This window comes from Anabas testudineus, chromosome 19 (assembly GCF_900324465.2).
Source record: "Anabas testudineus chromosome 19, fAnaTes1.2, whole genome shotgun sequence".
NCBI lineage: Eukaryota > Metazoa > Chordata > Actinopteri > Anabantiformes > Anabantidae > Anabas > Anabas testudineus.
Genome location: NC_046628.1, coordinates 4,448,528 through 4,472,277, shown reverse-complemented (window position 1 = coordinate 4,472,277; position 23,750 = coordinate 4,448,528). Strand labels below are relative to the sequence as shown.

At 42.9% G+C, this 23,750-nt stretch overlaps 4 protein-coding genes across 6 annotated transcripts; 2 read left to right on the top strand and 2 right to left on the bottom strand.

Annotated features, from left to right (window-relative positions):
* The first annotated feature begins 24 nt into the window (after nucleotides 1–24).
* si:ch211-250n8.1 lies at nucleotides 25–4,665 on the top strand. Its single transcript, XM_026351346.1, has 17 exons — nucleotides 25–217; nucleotides 469–739; nucleotides 1,016–1,123; nucleotides 1,362–1,437; nucleotides 1,559–1,715; nucleotides 1,843–1,888; nucleotides 2,040–2,098; nucleotides 2,250–2,285; nucleotides 2,432–2,484; nucleotides 2,590–2,722; nucleotides 3,045–3,256; nucleotides 3,341–3,386; nucleotides 3,498–3,563; nucleotides 3,662–3,721; nucleotides 3,811–3,896; nucleotides 4,136–4,230; nucleotides 4,308–4,665. Exons 2-17 carry the CDS (start codon nucleotides 703–705, stop codon nucleotides 4,340–4,342), a joined length of 1,305 nt encoding a protein of 434 aa, XP_026207131.1. The 5' UTR covers nucleotides 25–217; nucleotides 469–702; the 3' UTR covers nucleotides 4,343–4,665.
* Nucleotides 4,430–6,428, bottom strand: LOC113156295 (histone H3.3A). The gene is made up of 4 exons (XM_026351347.1): nucleotides 6,347–6,428; nucleotides 5,456–5,590; nucleotides 5,202–5,355; nucleotides 4,430–5,112 (listed from the first exon to the last, which is right to left on the bottom strand). Exons 2-4 carry the CDS (start codon nucleotides 5,581–5,583, stop codon nucleotides 4,984–4,986), a joined length of 411 nt encoding a protein of 136 aa, XP_026207132.1. The 5' UTR covers nucleotides 5,584–5,590; nucleotides 6,347–6,428; the 3' UTR covers nucleotides 4,430–4,983.
* A 309-nt stretch (nucleotides 6,429–6,737) lies between these two features.
* Nucleotides 6,738–13,663, top strand: unk (unk zinc finger). Of its 2 annotated transcripts, XM_026351256.1 has the most exons (15): nucleotides 6,738–6,990; nucleotides 7,536–7,745; nucleotides 8,465–8,641; nucleotides 8,724–8,854; nucleotides 9,056–9,191; nucleotides 9,299–9,416; nucleotides 9,503–9,587; nucleotides 9,691–9,992; nucleotides 10,127–10,192; nucleotides 10,279–10,462; nucleotides 10,539–10,640; nucleotides 10,751–10,939; nucleotides 11,022–11,203; nucleotides 11,488–11,748; nucleotides 11,880–13,663. In XM_026351256.1, the coding sequence occupies exons 1-15, from the start codon at nucleotides 6,842–6,844 to the stop codon at nucleotides 12,033–12,035; spliced, it is 2,448 nt and encodes an 815-aa protein (XP_026207041.1). In that variant the 5' UTR covers nucleotides 6,738–6,841; the 3' UTR covers nucleotides 12,036–13,663. The 2 variants fall into 2 exon arrangements, with proteins under 2 accessions (XP_026207041.1, XP_026207042.1); XM_026351257.1 differs by lacking the exon at nucleotides 11,880–13,663 and having other exon boundaries at nucleotides 11,022–11,207; nucleotides 11,488–11,711.
* unc13d (unc-13 homolog D (C. elegans)) lies at nucleotides 13,397–23,011 on the bottom strand. 2 transcript variants are annotated; one of them, XM_026351254.1, is made up of 34 exons: nucleotides 22,874–23,011; nucleotides 21,952–21,978; nucleotides 21,024–21,080; nucleotides 20,858–20,914; nucleotides 20,664–20,771; nucleotides 20,509–20,568; nucleotides 20,271–20,337; nucleotides 19,608–19,788; nucleotides 19,485–19,529; nucleotides 19,329–19,400; nucleotides 19,174–19,243; nucleotides 18,987–19,091; nucleotides 18,736–18,828; nucleotides 18,554–18,654; nucleotides 18,117–18,234; nucleotides 17,891–18,012; nucleotides 17,582–17,672; nucleotides 17,435–17,491; nucleotides 17,247–17,344; nucleotides 17,100–17,151; nucleotides 16,884–17,014; nucleotides 16,666–16,783; nucleotides 16,409–16,561; nucleotides 16,196–16,291; nucleotides 15,897–16,103; nucleotides 15,739–15,813; nucleotides 15,577–15,656; nucleotides 15,340–15,454; nucleotides 15,146–15,217; nucleotides 14,936–15,019; nucleotides 14,739–14,859; nucleotides 14,516–14,639; nucleotides 14,204–14,424; nucleotides 13,397–13,948 (listed from the first exon to the last, which is right to left on the bottom strand). In XM_026351254.1, exons 1-34 carry the CDS (start codon nucleotides 22,931–22,933, stop codon nucleotides 13,836–13,838), a joined length of 3,351 nt encoding a protein of 1,116 aa, XP_026207039.1. In that variant the 5' UTR covers nucleotides 22,934–23,011; the 3' UTR covers nucleotides 13,397–13,835. The 2 variants fall into 2 exon arrangements, with proteins under 2 accessions (XP_026207039.1, XP_026207040.1); XM_026351255.1 differs by lacking the exon at nucleotides 13,397–13,948 and having other exon boundaries at nucleotides 14,247–14,410.
* Between the last annotated feature and the right edge of the window lie 739 nt (nucleotides 23,012–23,750).

Genomic DNA, 23,750 nt, shown 5'->3' with positions numbered 1-23,750 from the left:
CAGGACCCGGAGCCGAGACCAGGACCAGGACCAGGAGCCGAGACCAGGACCCGGACCCGGAGCGGAGACCAGGACCCGGAGCGGAGACCAGGACCAGGACCCGGAGCCGAGACCAGGACCAGGACCCGGAGCGGAGACCAGGAGCTTAACGTTTAATACCTTCCAGAGTATAATTCTAAAGCATTATAATGAAAACCTACGAACCGCACTAGAGCAGGTTGGTAGGACCAGTAACTGTACAGGAAATGTACAACTATAGAAAAGAGGAGACACAAAGTTAAAGACATGCAGTAGTGGTATTTTTATGGATAGATGTGTGTTAACGCTACGAGCTAAAAGAATAAAAACATGGTAAGGTAATATTTAGCCTTTATTTTTAGCTTTTATTTCTTCTTTCTACTTGTAGCCTCTGTCTTAGCAAACAGCAGCTGTTGAATGTAGACGCAGCACGTTTTTTCTGTTTTGAAGCACAACAGCAGATGTCACTACAGCCAACAGACAGGTGTTATCTCTGCCTGTCTGTCTGTCTGCCTGTCTCTCTGTCTGCCTGTCTCTCTGTCTGCCTGTCTCTCTGTCTGCCTGTCACGTACTGGCACGCCGAGGAATGGGAAGGTGTCTCGGTATGTCGGGGAGGCTACACGGAAGTGTTTAGATGACAGGAGCTGCGGTGCGTCAGCCGCTGATCACAGCTGCTCCCTCGGTATGGCACCAAAAGACCCTCTGCTCGCAACGCTTAAAGGTGAGCATCGGTACCAGCGACACTAAAACCTCAATCTTCCATATGATATGTTATGATTTAACTGCAGTAGTCAGCGATCCAGGTTTGCACGTTTCCAGGATCACCAAAATGACCACAAGGGCTCGATTATTGATGTTTTCTCTGTGCCGGAGACAGGAGCGCACTGTTTTTCTTCCTGCACTGCCTCTCCTGTTATAGTGTTGATGTCACATGGCGACGATCACGCAGCTTGTTTGGAAACCTGCTGCGTGTTTTTGACCACTGTTTCCATTCCAGTGTGCGTCCTGAACCTGCAGTCAGATGGAGAGGTAGTGACCGATACTAACCCTCACCTCGCCTCCTGTTGTGAGCTTATCGAGCTGGTCCTCAGGAAAGGGCTTCAACGTCAGTACCCCCCTGAAAAACATTTCCACATATAAAAAAAAAAACATCTTTATATAGCCAAAATATTTCTAGGATGTGTTAGTTTATGCTTCAGATGGTTGTAATTGTAATATAAGACAATATTCGGATGCAAAATGTGGTAAATTCTAAATATCTCAATGACAAAAACAAATCACCTGAAGCAGATCTGAAATATATATTTAAGTGTGGACTGAGTGTGTGTTTGCTTTCTCTCCAGAGCCAGTTCTCAGTCTAGTACAAAGAGACTACTGGCAGTGTTTCGAACAGCTTCCTCACCAAGATGCCTGTGGCAGGTAAGTGTATGTGAAGCGTGTAAACCTCAATAGAAAGTACTCTGATGAAAATAGCACCATTATAATCTTCTTTGTAATGCCTGTTGTCTCTGCCCACATGTGTGTGTGTCGCTGTGTGTAGGCTGTCTGGTCTGTCCTTGGCAGTGGAGCAGACCAGAGTTTGCAGGAAGCTGCTCTCAGCTCAGGGCCGAGGCCGCTACCTGCTCAGACTGGCCTTCAACCGCAAGGTTCTGCCACAGTTCATCACACACGTGCTGCACACACCCAGAGTCCTGGAGGTCAGAAAAATGGACCAGATACATTTTCTATGCTGCAGTACATTTAGAAAATGATTCTGTTTACCTAGCAATGTTACTGTCTGTAATAAGGAAGTTATTTAATAGAATGTGTTTCTTTTTGCCCCAGTGGTACAGCCCGACTATATCAATTCTCAGGAAAGAGGAATTTAAGGGTGAGGCATTTTATACTTGATCTAGTTGTTTCCACTAAATACAATGACTTGAACAAAGCCAAGGAAATTGTTGTCACCACCACAGCCATGTGGCGTCCAACATCAACAGCAGGCTTGTAAAGGGGCACTGTTCTTTTTTTTTTCTTTCTAGAGCCTTTCATGTCGCTGCTGCTGGTCCTCACACACATGGAGTTTAAACTGGACATGGAGGTCAGAGCAACACAGTGTTTAAGCCAAGGAAAGCTACAAAATGTTCTGTGACATTTGTGTATTTTATCATTTGAAGCCACACACACAAGATTTAGCTCCAAAATATAATAAATCACTCAACACTAAAACCATCTCTGGTCTATTAAGACAGAATTGCAGCTTTCTGGATGAGAGCTGGGTCCTACCAGTAAGTAACAAAGATTATTGCGTAGAATTTAATTGCAACATAACATCAGTATTTTCACAGCTTAAGTGCCACGAAAGCCATGAAACTAAATAATAATGTTGACCCAGCAGAATAAGAGACAGCCTTTGCTTTGTGTATGCTTTTAGGTGTGTGAAATATATGAAGTAGTGCCCTGTCGAGAGGTTGGGATAGTGTTGAGGTTTGTGTCTTCCACTTTACAAAATTATTTTCCTTCCTCTTCATGTGTTCGCTGTTAAAGAGATCTGTCCCACCTGTTGAATCACGTCTGTGTCTCGTCTCCCAGGTATCTCAGCGGGCGCGTCTTTGTCCTCGACCTGATGCCTGGTAGTCAGGCTGATGTTGACAAGTTTATCTGTCCTGGTGACATTATTGATGAGATCAATGGGACCTCACTGAGGAATTCCAAGTGTGGACAGGTAGGAAGATTTTCAAAGGTTCAGTAACAACCAGTGACATTGTTATAAACACTAAATGCTGGTTTAATAACAGACTTACATTATGCTGCTTTAACCAATGATCTGTTTGAGATAAATCCTAATATTAGGATTAACAACATTGATAAAACACTTATTTTCACAATAAATAAGTTTCATTTATCTATATATGTATATATATATATATACTACTACTTAGCCCATCAGACACAGGCCAGTCACACCCTTGACAAACCGTATAAATATTTGCATAATTTAAAAAAACACATTTTTAGTTACAGTTACAATTTCTTGAATATTCCAGGCAGGTGTGGTTCTGTCTCGGCTGAAGGGATGCCCCCTGTCCATGCGTATCCTGCGATGGAGGGCCCATGATGGCACAGTGTATCGGCCACTTATAAAACTCCTGCGGGCCCTGAGAACGGAAAACCCCACACTGCAGCTCGGCCCTGCTTCCTCCCAACAGGCCTCTAAGGACCAGAGGCCTTCTCCGTCACAGTGTCTCAAAGAAGGAAGGCAAGTTATTTAGCAAATGCTTAAGAATAATCAGCTTTTTGCCAAGTGTAAATTAAGACACTATCCCATCTCTCCTAAAACCAGGATTGTATACATTTTGCAGTTCTTGGGAAAAGCCAATATTGGAATGGTAAGTAATTTTTCATGTTAATATATGTTAAATAGTTTATAATGCATGCTTATATACCTTTTACTTGTCTCTCACATAAGTGGCCTGATATACATTCTTTCCTTTTCTTAGTTTGGAAGCAAAGAAGTTCTGCAGTATGCAATTCCACAAGTGTTACAGAAAAACCTGCCCAGCAAGGTAATAAAGCTGAGATCAAATTATCCCTAACGGGTGTTAAATACTGTCTTTTGGCTAATAGAACATCAACATGCACCTAAGTGTAATTTGTCCTGCAGGAAGTGCTCTTGGATATGAAGGAAACACATCTCACATGCACCGACAGAAACAGCAAACTGGTAAGTGGAGTCATGTCAGATCTCAAATCATGTGTCTCTGGCTGTAATTACATTTCTGCAGGATTAAGACACTGAACATATTTTCACAGGAGCTGTTTCAGCATCACTACCCAGAGATTTCATGCGTAGGGAGATTTGGCCAGCCTGACTACACAGTATTTGCATTCTGTGTGGCGTAAGTCCCACATTTACATATGAAACCTATGTTTAACAATGCACTCATTGATTTTGGATTAGGTGCTGAGGAAACCGTATGGTTGCACATATTTAATCACATCTGTTATCTAAGCCTGCTGTAGTTTAGGTCACACCTCTCCTTAGAGACATGGTGATGCAATACCCAAGCGTTCACAGCTCTGTTGTCATTGGCTGGACCTAGATGCTACCTAAGCATGTGATTGGCTCTGTTCACAGAGACTCCCCAGAAACCCCACAGTCAACAGGCTTCTGCTGTGTAGCACTGAGAGCCAGCACCATCAAGGAGTGTGAAGAGATAGTCTGCCGTATAGGTGAGACATAGCCGTTTTAAACAATACAGCTGTGTAGTTCATAATGCATTTTATGAACCTTTATCCTTTCTTTACAGCTACTGGCTTCAAGCATACAGAGTGGTTTGTATGACAAGTGCTTTTCTGAATGTGTTGTAAATAAATGTATTTCACCCAGTGTCTGGATAACTACATTTCAATCAACTCCAGTACACAAATCTTTTCTACTCATAAAGACCTTTAATAGAAAGACATGTGACAACATTTTCATAAATAGTATTAAATGTAGCTGCCAAGATTTTATGTTGGAAAACATGTAAAAAGCAGTCCAGAAAAATAGAGGGGTCTGCCAAGCTCCTTGTCACAGAGTGTAGCGTCACTGCAGTGAGACATGTTGAGCAAGGCATGCTGGCATTTTGTTGTAAATGGTAGATGAGTGAAGAAACACTGATCCCATGGAAGATGTGAAAAATTCATCCGCAATTCAAAGACCACTTCATCCCTGATACCCACATGGAACTTTAGGGGTGGTATGATGGTGGTTACACAGTAATGACCCAAGTAATCGGTAGATATTACTACTGCACTACATTTCCAACTACCTACAGAGTAGTCAGGCTTGTGGAATGGTCAATGTATTGTCCCAATCTAAAATACAATACAAAATTCATAAAGTAAACTTATAAAAAATACCCCCAAAAATAAAAATGTCCACAGAAATGGTTAAGTACGATAAATAAGATCATTTGTCTTGGCAACATTGCCACTGGCTGTTTAGGCCCTCTCTCCCCTTATCCTACGAGCCAGCTGGATGTCTTTGGGCATGATGGTGACACGTTTGGCGTGGATGGCGCACAGGTTGGTGTCCTCAAAGAGACCCACCAAGTAAGCCTCACTGGCCTCCTATTGAAGAAAACAGACAGGCAATAAATTATTACCACTCGTGTTACATCAATACTAGTAAACACGTTTCATTTCCTCCCATTACTCACCTGAAGAGCACCAATTGCAGCACTCTGGAAGCGCAGATCAGTTTTGAAATCCTGGGCAATTTCTCTCACCAAACGCTGGAAGGGTAGTTTGCGGATGAGCAGCTCAGTGGACTTCTGATAACGACGGATCTCCCTCAAAGCCACAGTTCCAGGCCTAAACAACATTTAGGTTTTAGTATTCAAGCATAACATGTGGAGTTTAACGATCAGAAGTTAAAAACATACTGGAAAGTACAAAATATAACAGTGCACACCTGTAACGATGAGGCTTTTTCACTCCCCCTGTGGAAGGGGCGCTCTTCCTGGCTGCCTTGGTAGCCAGCTGCTTCCTTGGCGCCTTTCCTCCAGTAGATTTACGGGCAGTCTGCTTGGTACGTGCCATCTTGTATCTAAAAAAAACAAAAATATTATTATTCAGAGGCGCCTATTTCAGCCCAAATTCATTAGACTTAAAACGAAGCAGCCCTATGACGTTAGCTTGTCGAGCTAGCATGTTAGCCTAGCCTAGCATACAATTAAATACAGCTCCCCCTCCCCCAGGTTGGATCTTGTGGGAGGCGACGGGTTTAAACATAAACCCAAAAACCAGAAAGACCCATTACAAGAAAAATAAACACAAAAACAAGATGAGTGGATGTTAAATACAGCCGAGTATCAGTGTCATTGACATTTAAAGCCTAGCGTCAACATAAACAGAAGCGGCAGCGTCAAAGAACACGGTGTCGTTATCAGCACAGCTGCTTTTCTACTTCGCCATTTTCCGTTTCTCGTTTCACACAGACGACATTGCCTCGACTCAGCTAAACAGACATTAGCTCACACGTAATTAGCTTCGCCTTAAACTTCCCATAACATTGAACGGGACTGGCAGATATTAACTCACGACAAACTCTGGTTTGTTTACCAGATGTAGTTTCACTTTAGGCGAGTTGATCGTGACGTTTGGCTAAAAACGTCAACTGTAACGTTAAGAGATCCCATTGTTCTATTTTTAGCTAATGCTATGTTAGCAAGTCGACACGTTAGCATGTATCTCAAACAATACCTGTCAAGAAAAACGTCTACATATACACCGGATACTTGTCACTGTAATGAAAACAAATTAACCCAAAAACGGATCAACATAACAAAACAACCATATTTACCTTCACGATATCGTTTAATGTAAAGGAAACTCCGTCAGCTCCAATTCGTCACAGGCGACTACTGAGAACACTGTGCTCTGGGAGGGGGTTGCGGCTGGGTATTAATACTTGTCGTGACGTCATTGTCACAGAATACTACATCCTCATTGGTTGACTTGCAAAGTGACATGTAGTACAGCCAATAAGATGCAGACATTTAAAAAACTAACGTAAGCTCAGTTTAAACTTATTTTCTAGAGTTTCTCTTTCCATGTCTAACACAGTGTATTTCATAATCTCCTAAGTGTTTCATGATTTTCCACGACCATTGGTTAAATTTTGGTTGGACTTCATGTCCCATAGTTCCGTGTTGTCTCAAGTTGGTCTTTTACTACTACTTCCTGATGCCTTGCGCAAGCTCACTATCGTTGTAGAATGCGGATTTCCAAGCTAATCAGAATAGCTAGCCAGTAAGCTAAAAACAAGGTTCTTGTTGTTAGGCTTTAAAACGGGAAAATGTCTAAAACACACTCACAGCCCCCATCATCGTCGGCAGCGACGATTACCGGAGGGCCCTCCTCGTCTTCTTCGTCCTCGCCCGCAGGGGGCTCGACATCTCCCGCAACCGTGTTGAACGTACAGCCCGAGAAACCTCAACATTACACGTACGTAGCTACTTAGCTGGATAAGCTAGCTAAGTATATACAACCTCACGTGTAGCTGCATATACCAAACTACAACTAAACTGCATTTGGAAAAAAATGAGTGAAAGTGTTTGATGTTGTTTAAAAGAACCAGACGACGCCAGTTTTGCGATTATGTGCTTACAAACTGCAGCAGGTCTCGATAAAGAGGCCTAACGTTACACACTAACAGTAACGTTTGCCACTTCAAGGAAACATATTTCAAGTTATGGATTTAGTCCGAGTAAATTATTGATTATTATTTTCGGTGGGAGAGCTTCTTCACAGCCAGAGATAATAGTATAAGGTTAGACATGGAGTACAGGAGAAGTAATAATTGCTATTAACTAGGATATATATATATATATATATATATATATATATATATATATATATATATATATATATATATATATATATATAAAATGAATGTGTATACATCTGTCCATGAAAGTATAATACTAGTATAATTTGCTGTAAAACACAACACTGTCTAGAAACCCTCTTGTTGCTTCCCTCTCTCCCAGATATCTAAAGGAGTTCAGAACTGAGCAGTGCCCCCTGTTTGTGCAGCATAAATGTACACAACACAGGCCTTTTTCCTGTTTCCACTGGCACTTCCTGAACCAGCGGCGCCGCAGGCCCATTCGTAGACGGGACGGGACGTTCAACTACAGCCCAGATGTTTACTGTACCAAATACGATGAGGGAACGGGCACCTGCCCTGATGGAGATGAGTGAGTGACGCTGAGGTTTCAGTACAAGCAAGACTGCTTCACATCATGTTGGCATTAATTGTTATGGGCTTTCTTTATAGACTCATGAAACAGTGAGGGACCTCCCTAAAGGGGAAGTGTTATTGTTGTTTTTGTTCTGCATTGCAACACTGTATGTGGGGAGACAATAATGATGACATAGAATTTGTTTAAACTACACCCTTTTTCTTGTACTTGGTCTTTTTTCTATGTAATTTATAGCAGAAAGAAGTACTTGGCCTTTTGTGAGAAACCCCACACAGTTCAGACCAATTTACATTGGGTAAACCATGCTGGTGTCTAAAACATTGTCCATGAATCATCTCTCAACTATTGTAAGACATTTAAATGGAGAATAGCTGAACACGTCGCATGACAAAAGATCTTTTTCAGTAGTGATTGACGATGCACTCTGTCCGCAGTTGGTCCACAGTTGTAGGTCGAACTGAACACCTTCGAAAGAACAGTTGTGTGGCGCATAAACTGTTCTGTGTGCATTAGCATCTGAACATAGCCATTCTCCTTCTCTGTGGGTCACTTATGACAGCCCTTATGTGACCAGCACAAAGAGGATGCAAATTTAAATAGAGGTTTTTGCAGGGTGTGACAGGTCTTTGATGCATGCTAATTAACCATCCAGACTATTCCTGTTTAAATCTTTATCTCAGTATGTTTTGAATGTGTGTTTCCATGTGCTTCAGATGCCCGTTTCTACATCGGACAGCAGGGGACACAGAACGCAGATACCACCTCCGCTACTATAAGACAGGATCGTGTATTCATGAAACCGATGCAAAAGGCCACTGCAGCAAAAACGGTTCCCACTGTGCTTTTGCACACGGATCACATGACCTGCGCAGCCCAGTTTACGATATCAGGTAGCCAGAATAGCTCAATGTAAACAACAATCCAACAGTGTGTTTGTGTGCATTATTGTCATTTACAATATGAGTTTTACAGAGAAGTGCAGGTGATAGAGTCTCAAGGAGGCTCGGGAGCTTCAGAGGGAGGTGGAGGAGATGGGCAGTCAGGGCAGGCAGCAAGTACTGCCCTCATAGAGAAGATCCTGAGCGAGGAACCACGGTGGCAAGGTAAATAAACGATGATTAAATTCATCCAGTATGTATCTGGCTGGATTGATAACTCTCATGTTCTCTCATGCCTTCCCCCTTTATTGGTGTTTGGAGGATTTCCAGTCATCGAATCGTCATATATCTTGATTTGATGTCTCTAAACCAGCCCACGCCACGTATGCCTCATTGTCTCACATTATGTCTGCTTCAACTCTTCAGATAACAACTACGTGTTGTCCCACTACAAGACAGAGCTCTGTAAGAAACCACCTCGCCTGTGCCGTCAAGGATATGCCTGTCCATATTACCATAACAGCAAAGACAGAAGGCGCAGCCCGCACAAGCACAAATACAGGTGCTCTATGACAGGACAGCTGTGTGCAAAGAAGAGACTTCAAGATCATGGTGTTGTTGCTCAGTTGTGATTGCGTTAAAGAGAGTAACCCTCTGTTTTTGCCACAGAGCTTTGCCATGTCCAGCCGTTAAACAGAGCGAGGAATGGGGAGATCCCAGTAAATGTGAGGGAGCAGAGGGATGCCAGTATTGTCACACAAGAACAGAACAACAGTTCCACCCAGAGGTCCGTCTCTTCCAGCAGACATCTTTTAGAATCTAGACCCGAAATCGTGGGACGTGAAATTGTAACGTTGTGTTATTTTGTCGCAGATTTATAAATCCACAAAGTGTAATGACATGCAGCAGAGCGGCAGCTGTCCCAGAGGGCCCTTCTGTGCCTTTGCTCACATTGAAAGTAAGCTCCCACAATACATCTCATTGCATCAATGTAAATATGGAAATTGTGTTTGTAATTTTGCTTTTTTTTTTCTCTCTTTTTTTTTTTAAACATCACCTAGAGCCCTTTGTTTCTGAAGAAACACAGTTCCACACCCGCAGCTCCTCTCCACCACCAAGACCTCTGGACCATCTTCCTGACCAGGAGGTTTCGTCAAGTCCTAGCAGACACAGCATAGGCCCAGGGCCTGGTTCTGTTTCAGACCCCTTTTCTCTGTCTGCAAGGTCAAGACTAGCAGAGCAGGGGCTGCTAGGTAGCGTATTGTCCTTGTCTGAGGACATGAGTGGAGGAGCAGAGCCTCTGTCCCCTTGGGCTGGAGACAGAGGGTATGGCAGGGCACCTGGATTTGAGCGGGAGGACCAGGTGAGAAGGACAGATAAGAGAAAATGGGAACACAGGCATTATGGGATACTAATAAATGATGCAAAGAGAAAGTCATCTCGTGAATGATGACCTGCATGTTTGTTTGTCATGTCTTATACTATGTGTGGTTTCAGGCCAAACAGCGGAGTTTTGCTTTAGAGCAGCGCGACAGAGAGTTAGCATCAGCACAAAGCAAACAGGTACAATTAAAACCTTGAACTGCACCTTTTCAGCTGGTCCACAGCAGATTTTCTTATCACATAGAGTCACTTTTTTTTTCCTTCAGGATTTGTTGGTGTTTTTACCAGTGGGCAGCCCTCTCAGTCTGTCCTCCAGCATCCCCTCCAGTCTCGCTGCCACCCCACCCAGCCCTGCCCCTCTCGGACCGCTGGGATCTGGCATCTCTTCAGGCATGAATGCTAACGCCCTGCCCTTTTACCCCACCAGTGAGACTGTGGAATCTGTTGTAGGTAAGTCAGGATCTCCACTTAAAACTGTAGTGACGAAAAAAATGAAAAATACTGAATGGTGGTGTTTGTGTTACAGAGTCTGCGCTGGATGATCTTGACTTGAATGATTTTGGCATGTCAGCGTTGGATAGGAGCTTGGAGAGCAGCTCTGCTCTCTCTAGTGTGGGAGTTATGCTCGGTATTTAAAAGACACAAGCATAAGCACAGCCAAATACATACGGTTCACTTAATCTAGCAATAAGCATGCACACGAAAAAAGGAATCATACTGATGTGTCTGTGTTAAAAGGAGGCAGCCAGCTTCAGAGTTCTGCTCCAGTCAACATCCCGGGATCTTTCAGCAGCTCGGCTCCCTTCAGCTCCCCTTCACCATCTCCTCCGATCAGGCCGCACGCATCGCCATTTTTTTCCACTCACCTGTCACAGCCCGGCCAATCGGAGAGCAGCTCCTTCCTGGGGCCATCTCACAGCTCGTTAGGTTTGTGCAGTGCGATTGAAGACATCAAGCTGTATATTGAGGGATGGTATGAGTTTGAGAATATTGAGTCTTTTCTTTCCAGGTCTGAATGGTATGAGCACTAACATCTGGGAGCACTTCCCATCAGCCCAGGGTTCCCCTGGTACGCCCCCCACCCTGCTACCCTCTGGGCCCTGTGCAGAGACTTCTAGGCTCAAACAGGAGCTGGAGGAAGCTCACAGGACACTGAAGCAGTGGGGTCACGGTTGGAGACACGCAGCTCAGGTAGGTAGGTAGTGGGGCATGTGTGCATGCATGTCTGTGATATGAAGCACATTTACCTGCATACTAGTATCCTGGTTATCATATTTGTGTGTGTTATTTTATGTGTTTCCACCTGATGTAATACCTGGACATGCTACCTGACGAATCTGGGATACCGTGGCACATTAACATCTCATAAAAATGTGCATGTAGACATACTCATGGCTGTGTTTTTGAGCGTTACAACGTGCATACAGTAATAACGTTAATTTTTTTTATATTCTCTCTACTCATGTCTCTCATAGTCGTGGGCTGCACTGAAGACAGATGCAGAGGAGTCACGTGCCCATGCGGCACGTTCAGCCATGGAGGCAGACAGAGCCAGGCAAGCTGAGGAGGAGGCACAGAGGCAGGCTAATCTCCTGCAGGAGGTGCTGGAGAGCTTAAGGAGCGGAGACAACCCCCATCTAGCACTGCACCAACTCCAGCTACTACACAGACTGCCCTTGGAGTCAGTCCTCAGTTTGCAAGCTCAGCTCTGTAGCTGCTTGCATGCTGTAGAGCAGGTAGGACCACATGTCTGCATGCAGTGTAGAAAAGCGGGGGGGGTTCTGATGAAGGCGTTATCCCCTTGTAAACATCGTGTTAATTATCTTTAGTGTAAGTGCTTTAAACATTTTTGTGTGTGTTTGTCCAGGTGGTGTACAGGAAGCAGCGACAGTGCTGCGTGACGTGTGGAGAGCAGGGCTCAGTGTCACTACCCTGTGGCCACGGACTACAGTGTGAGAGCTGCTCCACGTCCACAGAGTGCCCGCTGTGCCCTGAACAAACCTTGCAGCAGCAGCTCTCTTGACCCCACAGCCCAGCCGGACCACCGCTGATTCCAGACCAGTCAGTTCTCTGATTCCACAGATACCAGCCTCGGATCTCAACCGCCATTCAAAATTACGTCAAGGTTGTTTTTACAACTTGGTAACAACACAAGCACTGATCTGGTTTTGTACTTTTACAATGACGTTGACTGATTCATGACCAACTGATTGAGCACTGATCACTAAGTGAACGCTCTTAATGTGGAGTTTAGGATTAATCATCTTTCCAGTGTTATCCATTTACTAGTTATTGCTCTTGACCAGCAACACTGTTCTTTACCCATGTTCTTGAATTGTAAAAATAACTTAAAGACCTGCTGTTTCTCTGCTAACCCTAATTATGAAACATATACCTACATAGTTTTAAATCATATTTTCATATGTTTTTTAAGCATAAGCTCACACTAAAGTAAGCCTATTTCTCTCCATCTGGCTAGATTCAGTGTGATGGGGCTGAGGTTGCAGAGGTAGAAAGATGTTTCCCGGCATCTTACTACAACAAGGGCCAAAACATTTCATATAAAAGTTGAGGGAGTCTGAACCTTTTCCAAATATTGGGACAGGGTCTCGCGATAATCTCATAAATCGTAATCCTCTGCAGCTGCAGCCCTGTCAAAATATGATCTGCAATGAAGAAAATGTTCTGTTAAAGTACACCCACCAGCTGTAAATGTTGTAGAATGAAGTATACCAGTAAGCATGGAGGAGGTGTATACGCTTGTTGACAACACAGACGTGAATATAAAACTGCAGTGGTCCTGTAGGGTGGGTAGCATCACGGTGGTTCATTCTGCTGTGTGTTTACATCCAATTCAGGGCATCATGTGTAAACGGGTTAGAATTTCTGCAAAGAGGCGATTTTAGTTGAGTTTCGTGAAGAACTCAAAACTGTCTAAACAGATAGAGGACACGCCCGATTTAGCAGATTTTTATTTACACTTTTGAGGGCGATGAGCCTTCTTAACAAAATCAACAGGTCTGAGTGAAAACATCTATAAAGGGCATATTTAGTTTCATCCAGACGATTACCTTATATTGCTACAGCCAAATTGGGGCCGTCGTATCAGTCTGCTGGTAACGCTTTGCTAGATTATATTGAATTTGTTCTTTAATTTAGATTTTTTTTTTTTTTTACTTTCATATTTTTCTTAGCAAAATAAATTTAAAATAGCCAATATTAAGAAATATTTAAAAAATGTAGTATTTGTTTCAATTTCCAACAGATGGCCTCTGTTAAAATACTCAGGTTTTCTCTAATATTCTTTTACATAAACTGGAAGAGGAAGGTTTTGTTAACACAATGAAGGCAAACGTACAAAGTCAACACATGCAGACTTTGAAATGACATATTTTAAATTTTTACTTAAACTCTGTTCATGTCAACTCAAACATACACACATTTTCATTCAAAGTTGCCCTTTTGCTATGTTTAAAATCAATGTGCGACAGGTTTCTCTGCCAAAATTTTTACATTTGTAGTAAACATTTCACAGTGTAAATGTGTGTATGATGTCACATTTCTCTCTTGCACTGATTAGACAAAGCATCAGGAAGCAGATACGTAAAGATGTGTAAAGATATTTAAAAAAAAAAAAAAAAAAAAAAAAAAGCCGGTGTGAACATGTTCATGATCACTGTGATGGTCTCTGGTAAAATCCTGTCCACACACAACTCATCCAACACCAGTGTTCCCTTCTGAGTGGATTTTTTCTTTGTTTTTGGTACAGATCATTAAAACAAATTGTATATTTTTGGAGGAAGATCTTGTCTCTGTATGCTTATTACAACTGTATCCCTTCCTGGGACTGTTTCTCTCTCTGTCTTCGCTTCTTTACAAATGCCTGAGTCTCCCGCTCTCCTTTTCTGGACTCCAGTAGCCTCAGAATGCTATCCTCTGAAAAACCAACAAAAGAACAACACATTCAATTCAACACCAATATGGTGATGCTAAAGTTATTTAAAAGACAAAACCAGCATTTAGCAAAATGTTTCAGTTTCTCTGATGACTTGAGCACAGACCCCAACTGATTGAACCGAACCCAGGGTTAAATAAAGAGCATGAAGGAGGGAATAGGTAATAATACCAAAACAATGAGCTCAAAGATGCTGGAGAAGTGTTACATGGAGCTGAAGGGAACTGTAGAGTTACCGTTAGGTTTAGGATGCATCAGAGGCAGGCGTATCTGAGCAGGGGTGGGGTCCTGTTGTGAGTTGACTCCATCTCCTTCCTTTCCTCCACCAACTCCTGGTATGGACCTGAGGCCCAGGAAGGCCTCACCTTCGAAATCATCTGCCCTCAAGGTGTCATGGTCCAGAACTGTCACCACCAGGCAAGCCCCTTCAGTCTTGCACTGTTCTAGGGAAACCAGGCTATGATATAAAATTAAGATGGTCAAAAACATAATAAATGCAGAGAAACCCCAAACTGAGATGTGTGAAAGAATGTCGAACCAAAGCTTACAATTCAAACGCCTCATCAAAAAGGGGATTGAGATCACAGTTTTTGATCTGAGTGGAGCGAGGTTCTACCTCAGGGAAGATGTGGTTGGGCTCGAGACACAGCTGCACAAACGGATCGCTAAAACCTGGCAAAAAAGGGTCGAAGTGTTGGGTGATCAGAAAAAAACACACAGCAATGTGCTGTATCTGCAGTACGCGTCTGTAACTGTTCAACATGATCTCACCATTAGAGTCCATTGGTAGAAGGTTGACGGCATTCAGGACCTCAATTCTGAGTCTTTGGTCTGATCTCCTGTAGGACGTGAGGAGGGTGACTGCACCGTATTTCTCTCCACTGTACACATGCTGGACACAGGAGAAACAACGTTTCAGCGAGGGTACTAGCACGAGTTTACTCATTCACAACAGGCGTCACTCTCACCTGCTCTTTTATTTTCCTGTCGAAGAACTTCTGCAGAAGATCCCGGCTGCTCAGGGAGTTGTGAGTCAGGTGAGCTTTGAGAATCTAGACAGACGGGAGAGAAGTTTTGAAAAAGTGGGTTTGTCTTAAATGCTTGGAAAGAGAAACGAGACATCGGATACTATTCAAAGAAAGGACAACTTTCCATCAGCTGTGCTGGGAGTGTCTCACCTTGTAATCGTCAGAGTGGAGTGTGGTCAGAGGGAGTCCATTACCCTCAGCGTGGAAGCACTGCTCTAGGCACTGAAATACACAGAGCAAGTCGTTTGCAAGACTTCCAAAGAAGAAAACACTGTCATCCCTTGAGCTGTGCTGCTAGAGTTTCTGCCTGCTCAGTCACGTTACCCACATGGCTGAGGACCAACCTGCAGTGTGTAGAGCAGTCTCTGACAGAACACCATGAGCCCTTCCTGTTGCGAATGTTGAGTAGCCACCTGGTAGAGGATCTTCACTGAGTTGTTCCACAAAGGAGTCAGGAGACTGGACATAAAAGAAAATAAAAGCAGTGGTGAGGTGGACTGACAGACTTGGATCAGCTTCATGCCATCAGAACAAACAAATAAAGACAGGAAATGTGGTGCAACAATGATCAACTTTTGTACCTGTTGAAGTTCTCTTGTACCAGGTTTTCATTCATATACTGCAGCTCTTGCTCCAGGTAGCGCATCAGAGGGGCCGCAGCCTAAAACAGAAAAGAGGCTGAATGTGAAGCAAACACAACGGGCACCAGGGTGTGTGTGAGGTGGTCACTGATGGCTGCTTACGTCCTCTGTGGACTTGGAAGGAATCCTTCGCCTGGTTGACATGCTTCTGACATGCGTCTCAATGTCTGTATTCAGCTTGATAGATATACACACATGAAGTACTTTAATAAACAAGTTTGACTGATGATCAAATATCATACATGGAGCTTTGTTAATACCTTTTTCCCAAGCGTGTCTAAAGCGGAGCGGATCTCTCGGCTAAGGATGCCCTGGGATTGCTGAAGCTGTGAAGGCAGCGTGTTGTGGAACTGGCTCTCCCCTATGACGTTTTGGGTCCGATCTCGAAGCCCTGCCCAGTTCAGCTGTGTAGGGAGTCGCGTCAAGACGGACCTTAAGTGCTCCAGGTCGTTCACTACCACACAAAGCTACAGAGACAGGAGACATTTGACATCCTTCTGTATATTTTGTAGCATTAGAAATAAATGTCAATGTCCTTTCTGCTTGGCAGTGTGCTCACCATGTTGATGGCACTACCATGGTCGGAGTTCTCAGACAGCACCCTGACCCGCTCCTTCAGGATGTGACAGTAGTTCACCACGATCTTACACACATCCTGCAAACGCGAAGAAAGGAAAGAAACAACCACAGTCAACAACCAGAACCTCGAAATTCAGATGATCTAAACATTAAAGCGTCAGATTAAGACTGTGTTCACGGCAGCACGCTGCACCTCAGTGATTTTGACCATGAGCATGAAGGCCTCCTCAGGGTCAGGCCAGGACAGCTGTTCCCACAGCTGGCAGATGGGCTGGATACATGCCACCAGGTCCACCGCTGAAGAGCTGTGTTTTATTGGCACTGCACCGGTCTGCAGGGGCTGGAGCTGAGAGCAGAGGAGTTTGACACATATGATGATAGGACTGCCTGTGGATGACGTCTCCATTATAATAATAATAGTAGTAAGGACTGAATAACCATGAGTGTTACCTCATCCACCTGCACAGCCCTCTCCACCCTGTCCTGAGTGGTGCTAAATGCCTGGTTGAGCCAGTAGGGCAGAGCCTCCCTGAAGCCCTCGTGGAAGTGTGTCAGCTCAAGCAGTCCCCTGAAAGACCACGTACACTTCTGATCTTCTATTTCAGCACATTGATTTTCAGTATTACTGTTTTCTTTTTGTGTGATGCTGCGTCAGTATGATTTCTGACCTTTTCTGTAAGAACGCCTTGTCTTTGTGAATGACCTGCAGGCTCAGATACACAGGGAACAGGCTCTTCGCTAGAGGCTGCTCCATCTGACCCTCCATCAGGGATAAGGTTTCCCTCACTTCGTTTGCCAGCTATCGATGAAGGTAAAGGAGAGGAAATGTGGTGAGGTGAGATCATGTTGTCAAGTAAAGTCAAACAGTCCTGTCAGTCACTTACCAGGGAGTCGAACTTGTGATAGACAACAGTGAACACGTCCACTTGCACAGCACTGAATGATGAAGAGTAAAAAGTGTTCTTCACTCAGTCTGATTTGTCTGAATCCTAAGTAGAAAACAAGTCCAGCTGTCCCACTGCCCCCCTTACCTGACAAATACCCTGTTCCACACGTCCTTGTTATTTTTAATGTCTTCCTGCACCTCCCCAATCAGACGGCAGAGGGCGTTCACAATGTCTGGCCGGTCCTGTGAGTCAGCAGGGTGCAAACACATGACGTCAATACTGTGAAATCAAACGAACATTACCTTTATGCATATATTTGTGATTGTTGTTACCTTAGTCATTGGCTGATGCAAGCCCTTTTTGATGGTAAACCAGTCCTGTGTACCTGTCTGATGTCAAACCTCTTATCATGAGTAACTGAGGACTTCTTACAGCAAACACATCCAGTATATAATGACCTCATCAGCATGATTACTGACCTGTATGGCGTCGCTGACCTCTTCATGCAACTCAAACTGAGCTGGGTTCAGTTTCTGAAAAGCCTGAGTCTTACAGATCTGGACCAAGATTCTACAAGAGCAAAATAGATTTGCCAGTTTGTAAAGTGTAAATGTAAATCATCTGCACTTAAAAAGTGTTTCTGAAATTTTCTGGACACCGAAATGAACAATGGATACTATGAGAAATCTGAAATAATAATAATTCACACACACATAACTCTGTATGGTATTCCAAACTTCCCAGGCTTTTGACTGCTACTGTCCATTAACATATACAACAGGCTGTACCTGAGTAGTGTGTGTAGTTTCGGAGTAGCGCTGGGAGTTGCGGGGAAGATGTCTCTGTATTTGGCCACCAGACATAGTCCGTACTGCAGGAAACCGTGAAGAGAGTCCCCAAGTTCCTGTTTCTGTGAGGAGAGGGCAGCACTTTTCTCAAAGCAAGTCCTGGTTTCTTATTATTTACTGTATGATTATTACTTTCCACCAGTTACAGAAACCGGAGTAGTCATACCTGCTGGTGGGGCAGCTCCTGCTGATGCCAGTGGTACTCGATACTGGTGAGCTGCTGGAACAGCACAGACGAGTCCACCTCTAAGCTCTGATACAGCTTACTGTAAGCTACCCACTTCCTGTCAGGGGTGCAAACGTCCACAAACGTACTCAGAAGTGCAACAGAAAGTCATCATGTGGCACACACACACATTGCAGTGGTAATGTGGCTACAGTTACTATCATAATACTGTATACTGGTAATATTTGGATGGTTATATAAAGTGGTTTCTGGTAGAGTATGGCCCTTCACTCAGTGTGTTATCAGGCTCAGTCAGAACTGGATAGGATGCATCTGTGAACTGCCTTCTTCAGGTCTCTCTGCTGGGCTTAAATCTGGGATTTCTATGCTTTGGGTGCATTCATCTAAACAACGAGAGTGATGTGAACATTGCTTACGCCAGGTCCTGAAGAAAAGGTGAGAGGTCGTTCTGCGTAGCGTAAAGCTCGAGCAGAGTCTGAGCCTCGCCACACAGCGCCCCTTTCCATGGGGCAGAACTCTGGGAGAGATGAAATAAGACGAGGGATTAAGAAGAATTAAAGAAGGAGCAAGAGCGAGAGACTTAAAACGGTCTGTCTACCTGTTGCTTGGAGATGTAAGCTTGAACAAACTGCTGCAGAATCCCACAGTAGTTAGTGTAAGCACTCCGACCAGCACTCAGTGTACCGTCCCTCTGTAACTCACAAAACACAAGCTTAGTTCTTCTTTTTGCACATTTTGTCACGAAAACCAGCTCCTGACATTTCATTGACGTTATCACATCACTTCTTAATATGGTTGATTATCCATAAATGTCAAACTGTATATGTTTATCCGAATGGATTTCCTCACTGCTTTATGGATGAACTTGAGGTTCAGGTGGCACTGGCCGCGATCAGGATACGTCTCTGTTCTGGGCTGCAACTCGTACCAGTTGTCCTCAGTACAGTGGAGATCCTACAGTACAGTAAGATCATATTAGGCTACAGTAGAGTACAAAGTACAATGGCATCGATAAAATACTAGAAATATTTATTACCTGTAATTTTAAAACGATGTTTCCCAAAAAGTCATCTGTGCCTTTCTCCTTTTTCGCCTCCTTGATCATCCTGAACAGGTACAATTGGAAAAGTTGAGCAGCCTTGAAGCTCGGTTAACTGCTGTACAGTATGAGCCACAGAGACAGTGTAATACCTTCTTAAACTGTTAAAGTTGGTTTTGATCTCCTCTAGTTTCTGAGTGAGTGACACCTCTTCATCCTTATCCCTGAAACAGAAATGGCAAAATAAAGGTGAATGTAAAGAACATGGTTGTTTTTTTTAAAGGACTAGGACTAGATGTTTTCCTCACCACATCTCAAGATGGAAGCTGGCCCCAGCGATGTTTCCAAACTCTCTAAAAAACAGGAATGAACACATAAGTAATGCACATTTCAAACAGACTCATCTGAAATTATCACAAAGTCAGACTCACAGTATGAAGGTTTGGTTCCAGCGAGGGTCCAGAGTCTGCTTCTTTATGTCTGTCTGGTATATTTTGTCACCCGACACAGCGTCCTTTACGACATATTTAGAGGGTTTGGGTCTGGATCGGCGAGTTCGATCCTCTTCCTGGTCCTCTAGTATGGTCAACAGGCAGTACGGGTCACTAAAACCTGTTAAGAACACACAGATCGGTGGTAGAACACAAACAATACCTGATTTCATAAAAGAGAGCTGTCAAGACACTACTGCACAGGTAGGTAGAATAAAGATCTAACACCACACGATTGGCAAGAAGTGAAAGTCTGCTTGACAACAGAAAGTCACCTAAAACGCAACGTAGAAGTACGGATGAGTACAATAGAGGTAGTGAAACATCTCAGTTATTGAAGCTTCTGTGCAGTGGGATCAATTGAAACTGATTGAATATGGGTGGAAATTCCATCTTCCGTGTGTTGGAAATGTTTTAAACTGTGTTGCTGCCTAATGCCTGACTTTTATCTCAAGCTCTGTCTTAACCTGCTTTGGCTTAATGGTCTATGTGAAAGGTTAGAGCTGCAGTCACTTATTGGAGAAAACTCTGAGAGCTGGTGGTGTGACCATGAATAGATGGTTCAAGTGTCATAGTAAGATGGCAATAATCAAAATAACTCACCACTGACATCTTTTCCTAGGATTCCTTTTGCTTCCTTCACAGTGGCCATCAGGCAGTATGCAGGGGGCTGTAAGGGCCACACAGTTAATTACTGTCACGTACTGTGGTACTTATTAATATGCAGATGACACTATTTCTGACATTGATAAATATACAGTTAAGATTCTTGGTAGGGACACATATAAATAGATATGAAGGCGCATTTGATGGAAAAAATACACTGACTTCTCTTTCTCACCTCTGTGCTCTGTACTTTCTCCATCAGACTGTTGTGCTCTGCCTCTGTCATAGTGAAAGCCTGGTACATGGGACAGAACAGTCTCCGTAATCCGTCATACACCAACACAATAACGCAGTTATGAGTTGTATCAAGTGTGAATCGAAGGGGGTTACCTCTTTGATGTACTGGTGAAGCTGGCTGTCTGTGAAGACCTCTGTTGTCGATGGTTTACCCATCTTGTGAGCAATGGTGTACAACAGCTCCTTATACAGAGGTTTCAGCTTTAAACAGAAATAAACACAGTAAGAGCTTCATAGGAAAAAACAAAACAAAACATGTAATGTAAAAGGCACCACACGAAAGATACCTCCTGCTCCTTGTGTCTCCGAGCTTTCTCTTCTGGATTCTCATCTTCCATAAGATCCTTAAGGAGAAAAGGGGGATTCATGATGGTTGGATCATGGTTTTATACATATAGACAATGGAGATATTATAAGCTTAAAGTGGAGACGTTTAAAGGTCATGCAGCCTACCCTCCTGTCTCTCAATTTCCTGGTCAATCCCAGTTTCCGCACATGACCCGGTGAGAACTGACATGAGAAAGACAAAAATAGACTTTTACATGTTGTAACTCCTTTACTCATCAACACTTGACTGCTGACTTTTTTCCATATGAGGCTTAACTGTGAATACAGTTTTCTAGTTGGCTTCCATTAATCTTCATCCAGAATAAACACTGTATTTACAGACTTGAAATTTGTTTGACATTGTAACTTGATCTGCCCGGTAAAATTGTTCACAGTGTGTCACTATTGAGCGCCAGTCAAATGAAACTAATAACTATTTGACATTTCCTGTGACGGACTTCACAGCTAAAAGAAATTCCAAGAATCTGTAATAGATTTTCTTTCAACCATGCTAGCGGTGGCTCTATGCACGGGGCTGCATCTGTCAGTTATTTCAACAACTGCTGCTGTTGAAATAAAGTGTAGATTACAATGAAATACTTTTAATTTGTACAACTATTAATGAATGCCAGTTACTTGCATTCTGACTCAAATTCTCAAATAGTGACACAACTGAATTTGTCAAAACTTTTCTTTATGATCAAGGAGATGCCAAACTATAATGCTCAGCTATACTTATAGTGAATAGTGCTTGTTAGTATATATTAGCATGATAACACACTAAGCAATGAGGTTTACATGGTGAACATTATTAGTGCTAAAAATCAACATGGTAATGACGTCATTAATGTCACATGCTAAGTATACCCTCACAGGGTCACTAGCATCAACTATATATATATATATATATATATATATATATATATATATATATATATATATATATATATATATATATATATATATATATATATATATATATATATATACATATATAACTGAAAATAATCCACACAGAAATGCAAGACTCAAACTAGAATTGGACGTGTTTTACCTGTCTGAGTCTTGTTAAGCCATGTTCCTGCAAAACAGAAGACTGTTAAAACACTAATAATGATGTCAAAGTAAATCGCGTCAAATGAAACTGAAATAGAAAGGCATTTAAAGATGGTCTCGTCAGCTTCATGAATGGATAAAGAGGCCTCGGTTTGCAGATTGTACCATTGCTTGGCTTGAGAAACATGCATGTTTTCTGAGTTCTGATAAGGGCAGTCTCTGTGAGAGACTTCCTCTATTGCTGATAATGAAACTGACAAAACAGGCAAAACTCAGTATTCAAACCAGGAAAAACATCTGAAAGGGAATCACAAATGGCCTATCCTGAATATGTGTATGCAAATAAACCCTTACACAAGCACGACACACGCACACAACTCTGTATGTTGTGCATATAGTGGAGATATTACTAAGCTCTGACAACTTAGTGTGGCTCAAAACATGGTTCAAGAAACCTTAAAAATAGCAGAATGTTCTCCACGTGTGCAACAAATACAGCATATGTGTAAACACACTGTATGGCTTCTATCATCATCTAATCAGAGCATACTGTACATCCAAAGCAGTTGTGAATCATAGTCACAGTGCGTTCAAATAGCTATTTAGACAGCATGACTCAGTGTTTGGGTGGAATATTTAACACTGTTGATACTCATCTGGCAGTTTGAAGTGATGGGGATTTTTTTTTTTTTAAGGTTTCACAAAGGAAATCATTTTTTAACCTAAACTTACTGCTTGATTCTGCAGGGAAACATAAAAAACATCACCGAAAGAAACAGAAAGTCAGAAAATACTGAGTCTGAGATGTTCAACTGCACCAACAGCCTGGTTCTCACCCTGTCACCGTGTAAACTAGGTGGTTAGTAACTAGCTAAGATTTGTAGATATGTCAATTTGCTCAAGTGCATTATGGTCCATACCTGATCAGGTGGTTGTAGTCGATTGTCTCCCGTGCTGGTGGGATCACTTTGACTTGACATAATGATGCTAATATGTGACTAACAGCAGCTCCTGGCTGCTAAGCTGGTGCTCTGTGTATGAGATAGGGAAGCTGTATGTGCGACGTGTGTGTGATGAACTACCACACAGCAGCCGGAAATCATCACTTCCTGTAGAAGGTGGAAACGTCAACAACTGTGACTTATGTTTTTTTTTTTTTCTTCTTCATCTAGTATCTTACGCCGTGTCTGAAAGCAAAATAGCACACCTCACTCTCCTGTGTTTGTCTGCACACACAAACCCACATGGTCATTCCTACCCACAACACAGACTCGAACTCTTGATCTCCTCACTGGCTCCAGGTCGCAGTCATGGCATTTTGCATGCCAAGTTGTCGCCTGGGTCCACTGATGTTCTTTTATTATGTTATAATTATTAACATGGATCCATACACATAAATCCAGAGCGCTCACTGCAGCTGTGTCAGAGGCAAAGACGGAAAAAGACCTCCATTATCGTTGGTCAACCAACATCATGAATTTGCATCTCTTTGCATCTTTCACAAGAATGTGGCTACTTCTGCAACCTGGCCGTTCTCCTTTCCTGAGAAATTCTGTTCCTTACTGTTAGAGTCACTGGGTCAAACACTGGGTATTAACAAAAATCATACATCCAAACATTACTGTTTTCAGCTTTCACAATTCATACGACACAACATTAAGACCACTGTACTAACTTTGGTTGCTTATCTGCAGCGGGATTGTTTGGGCTTGAATAGATGGGATTATTAGATGCAATTAAACACATGGACACACACACACACACACACACACACACACACACATAAAGTTTATGTGC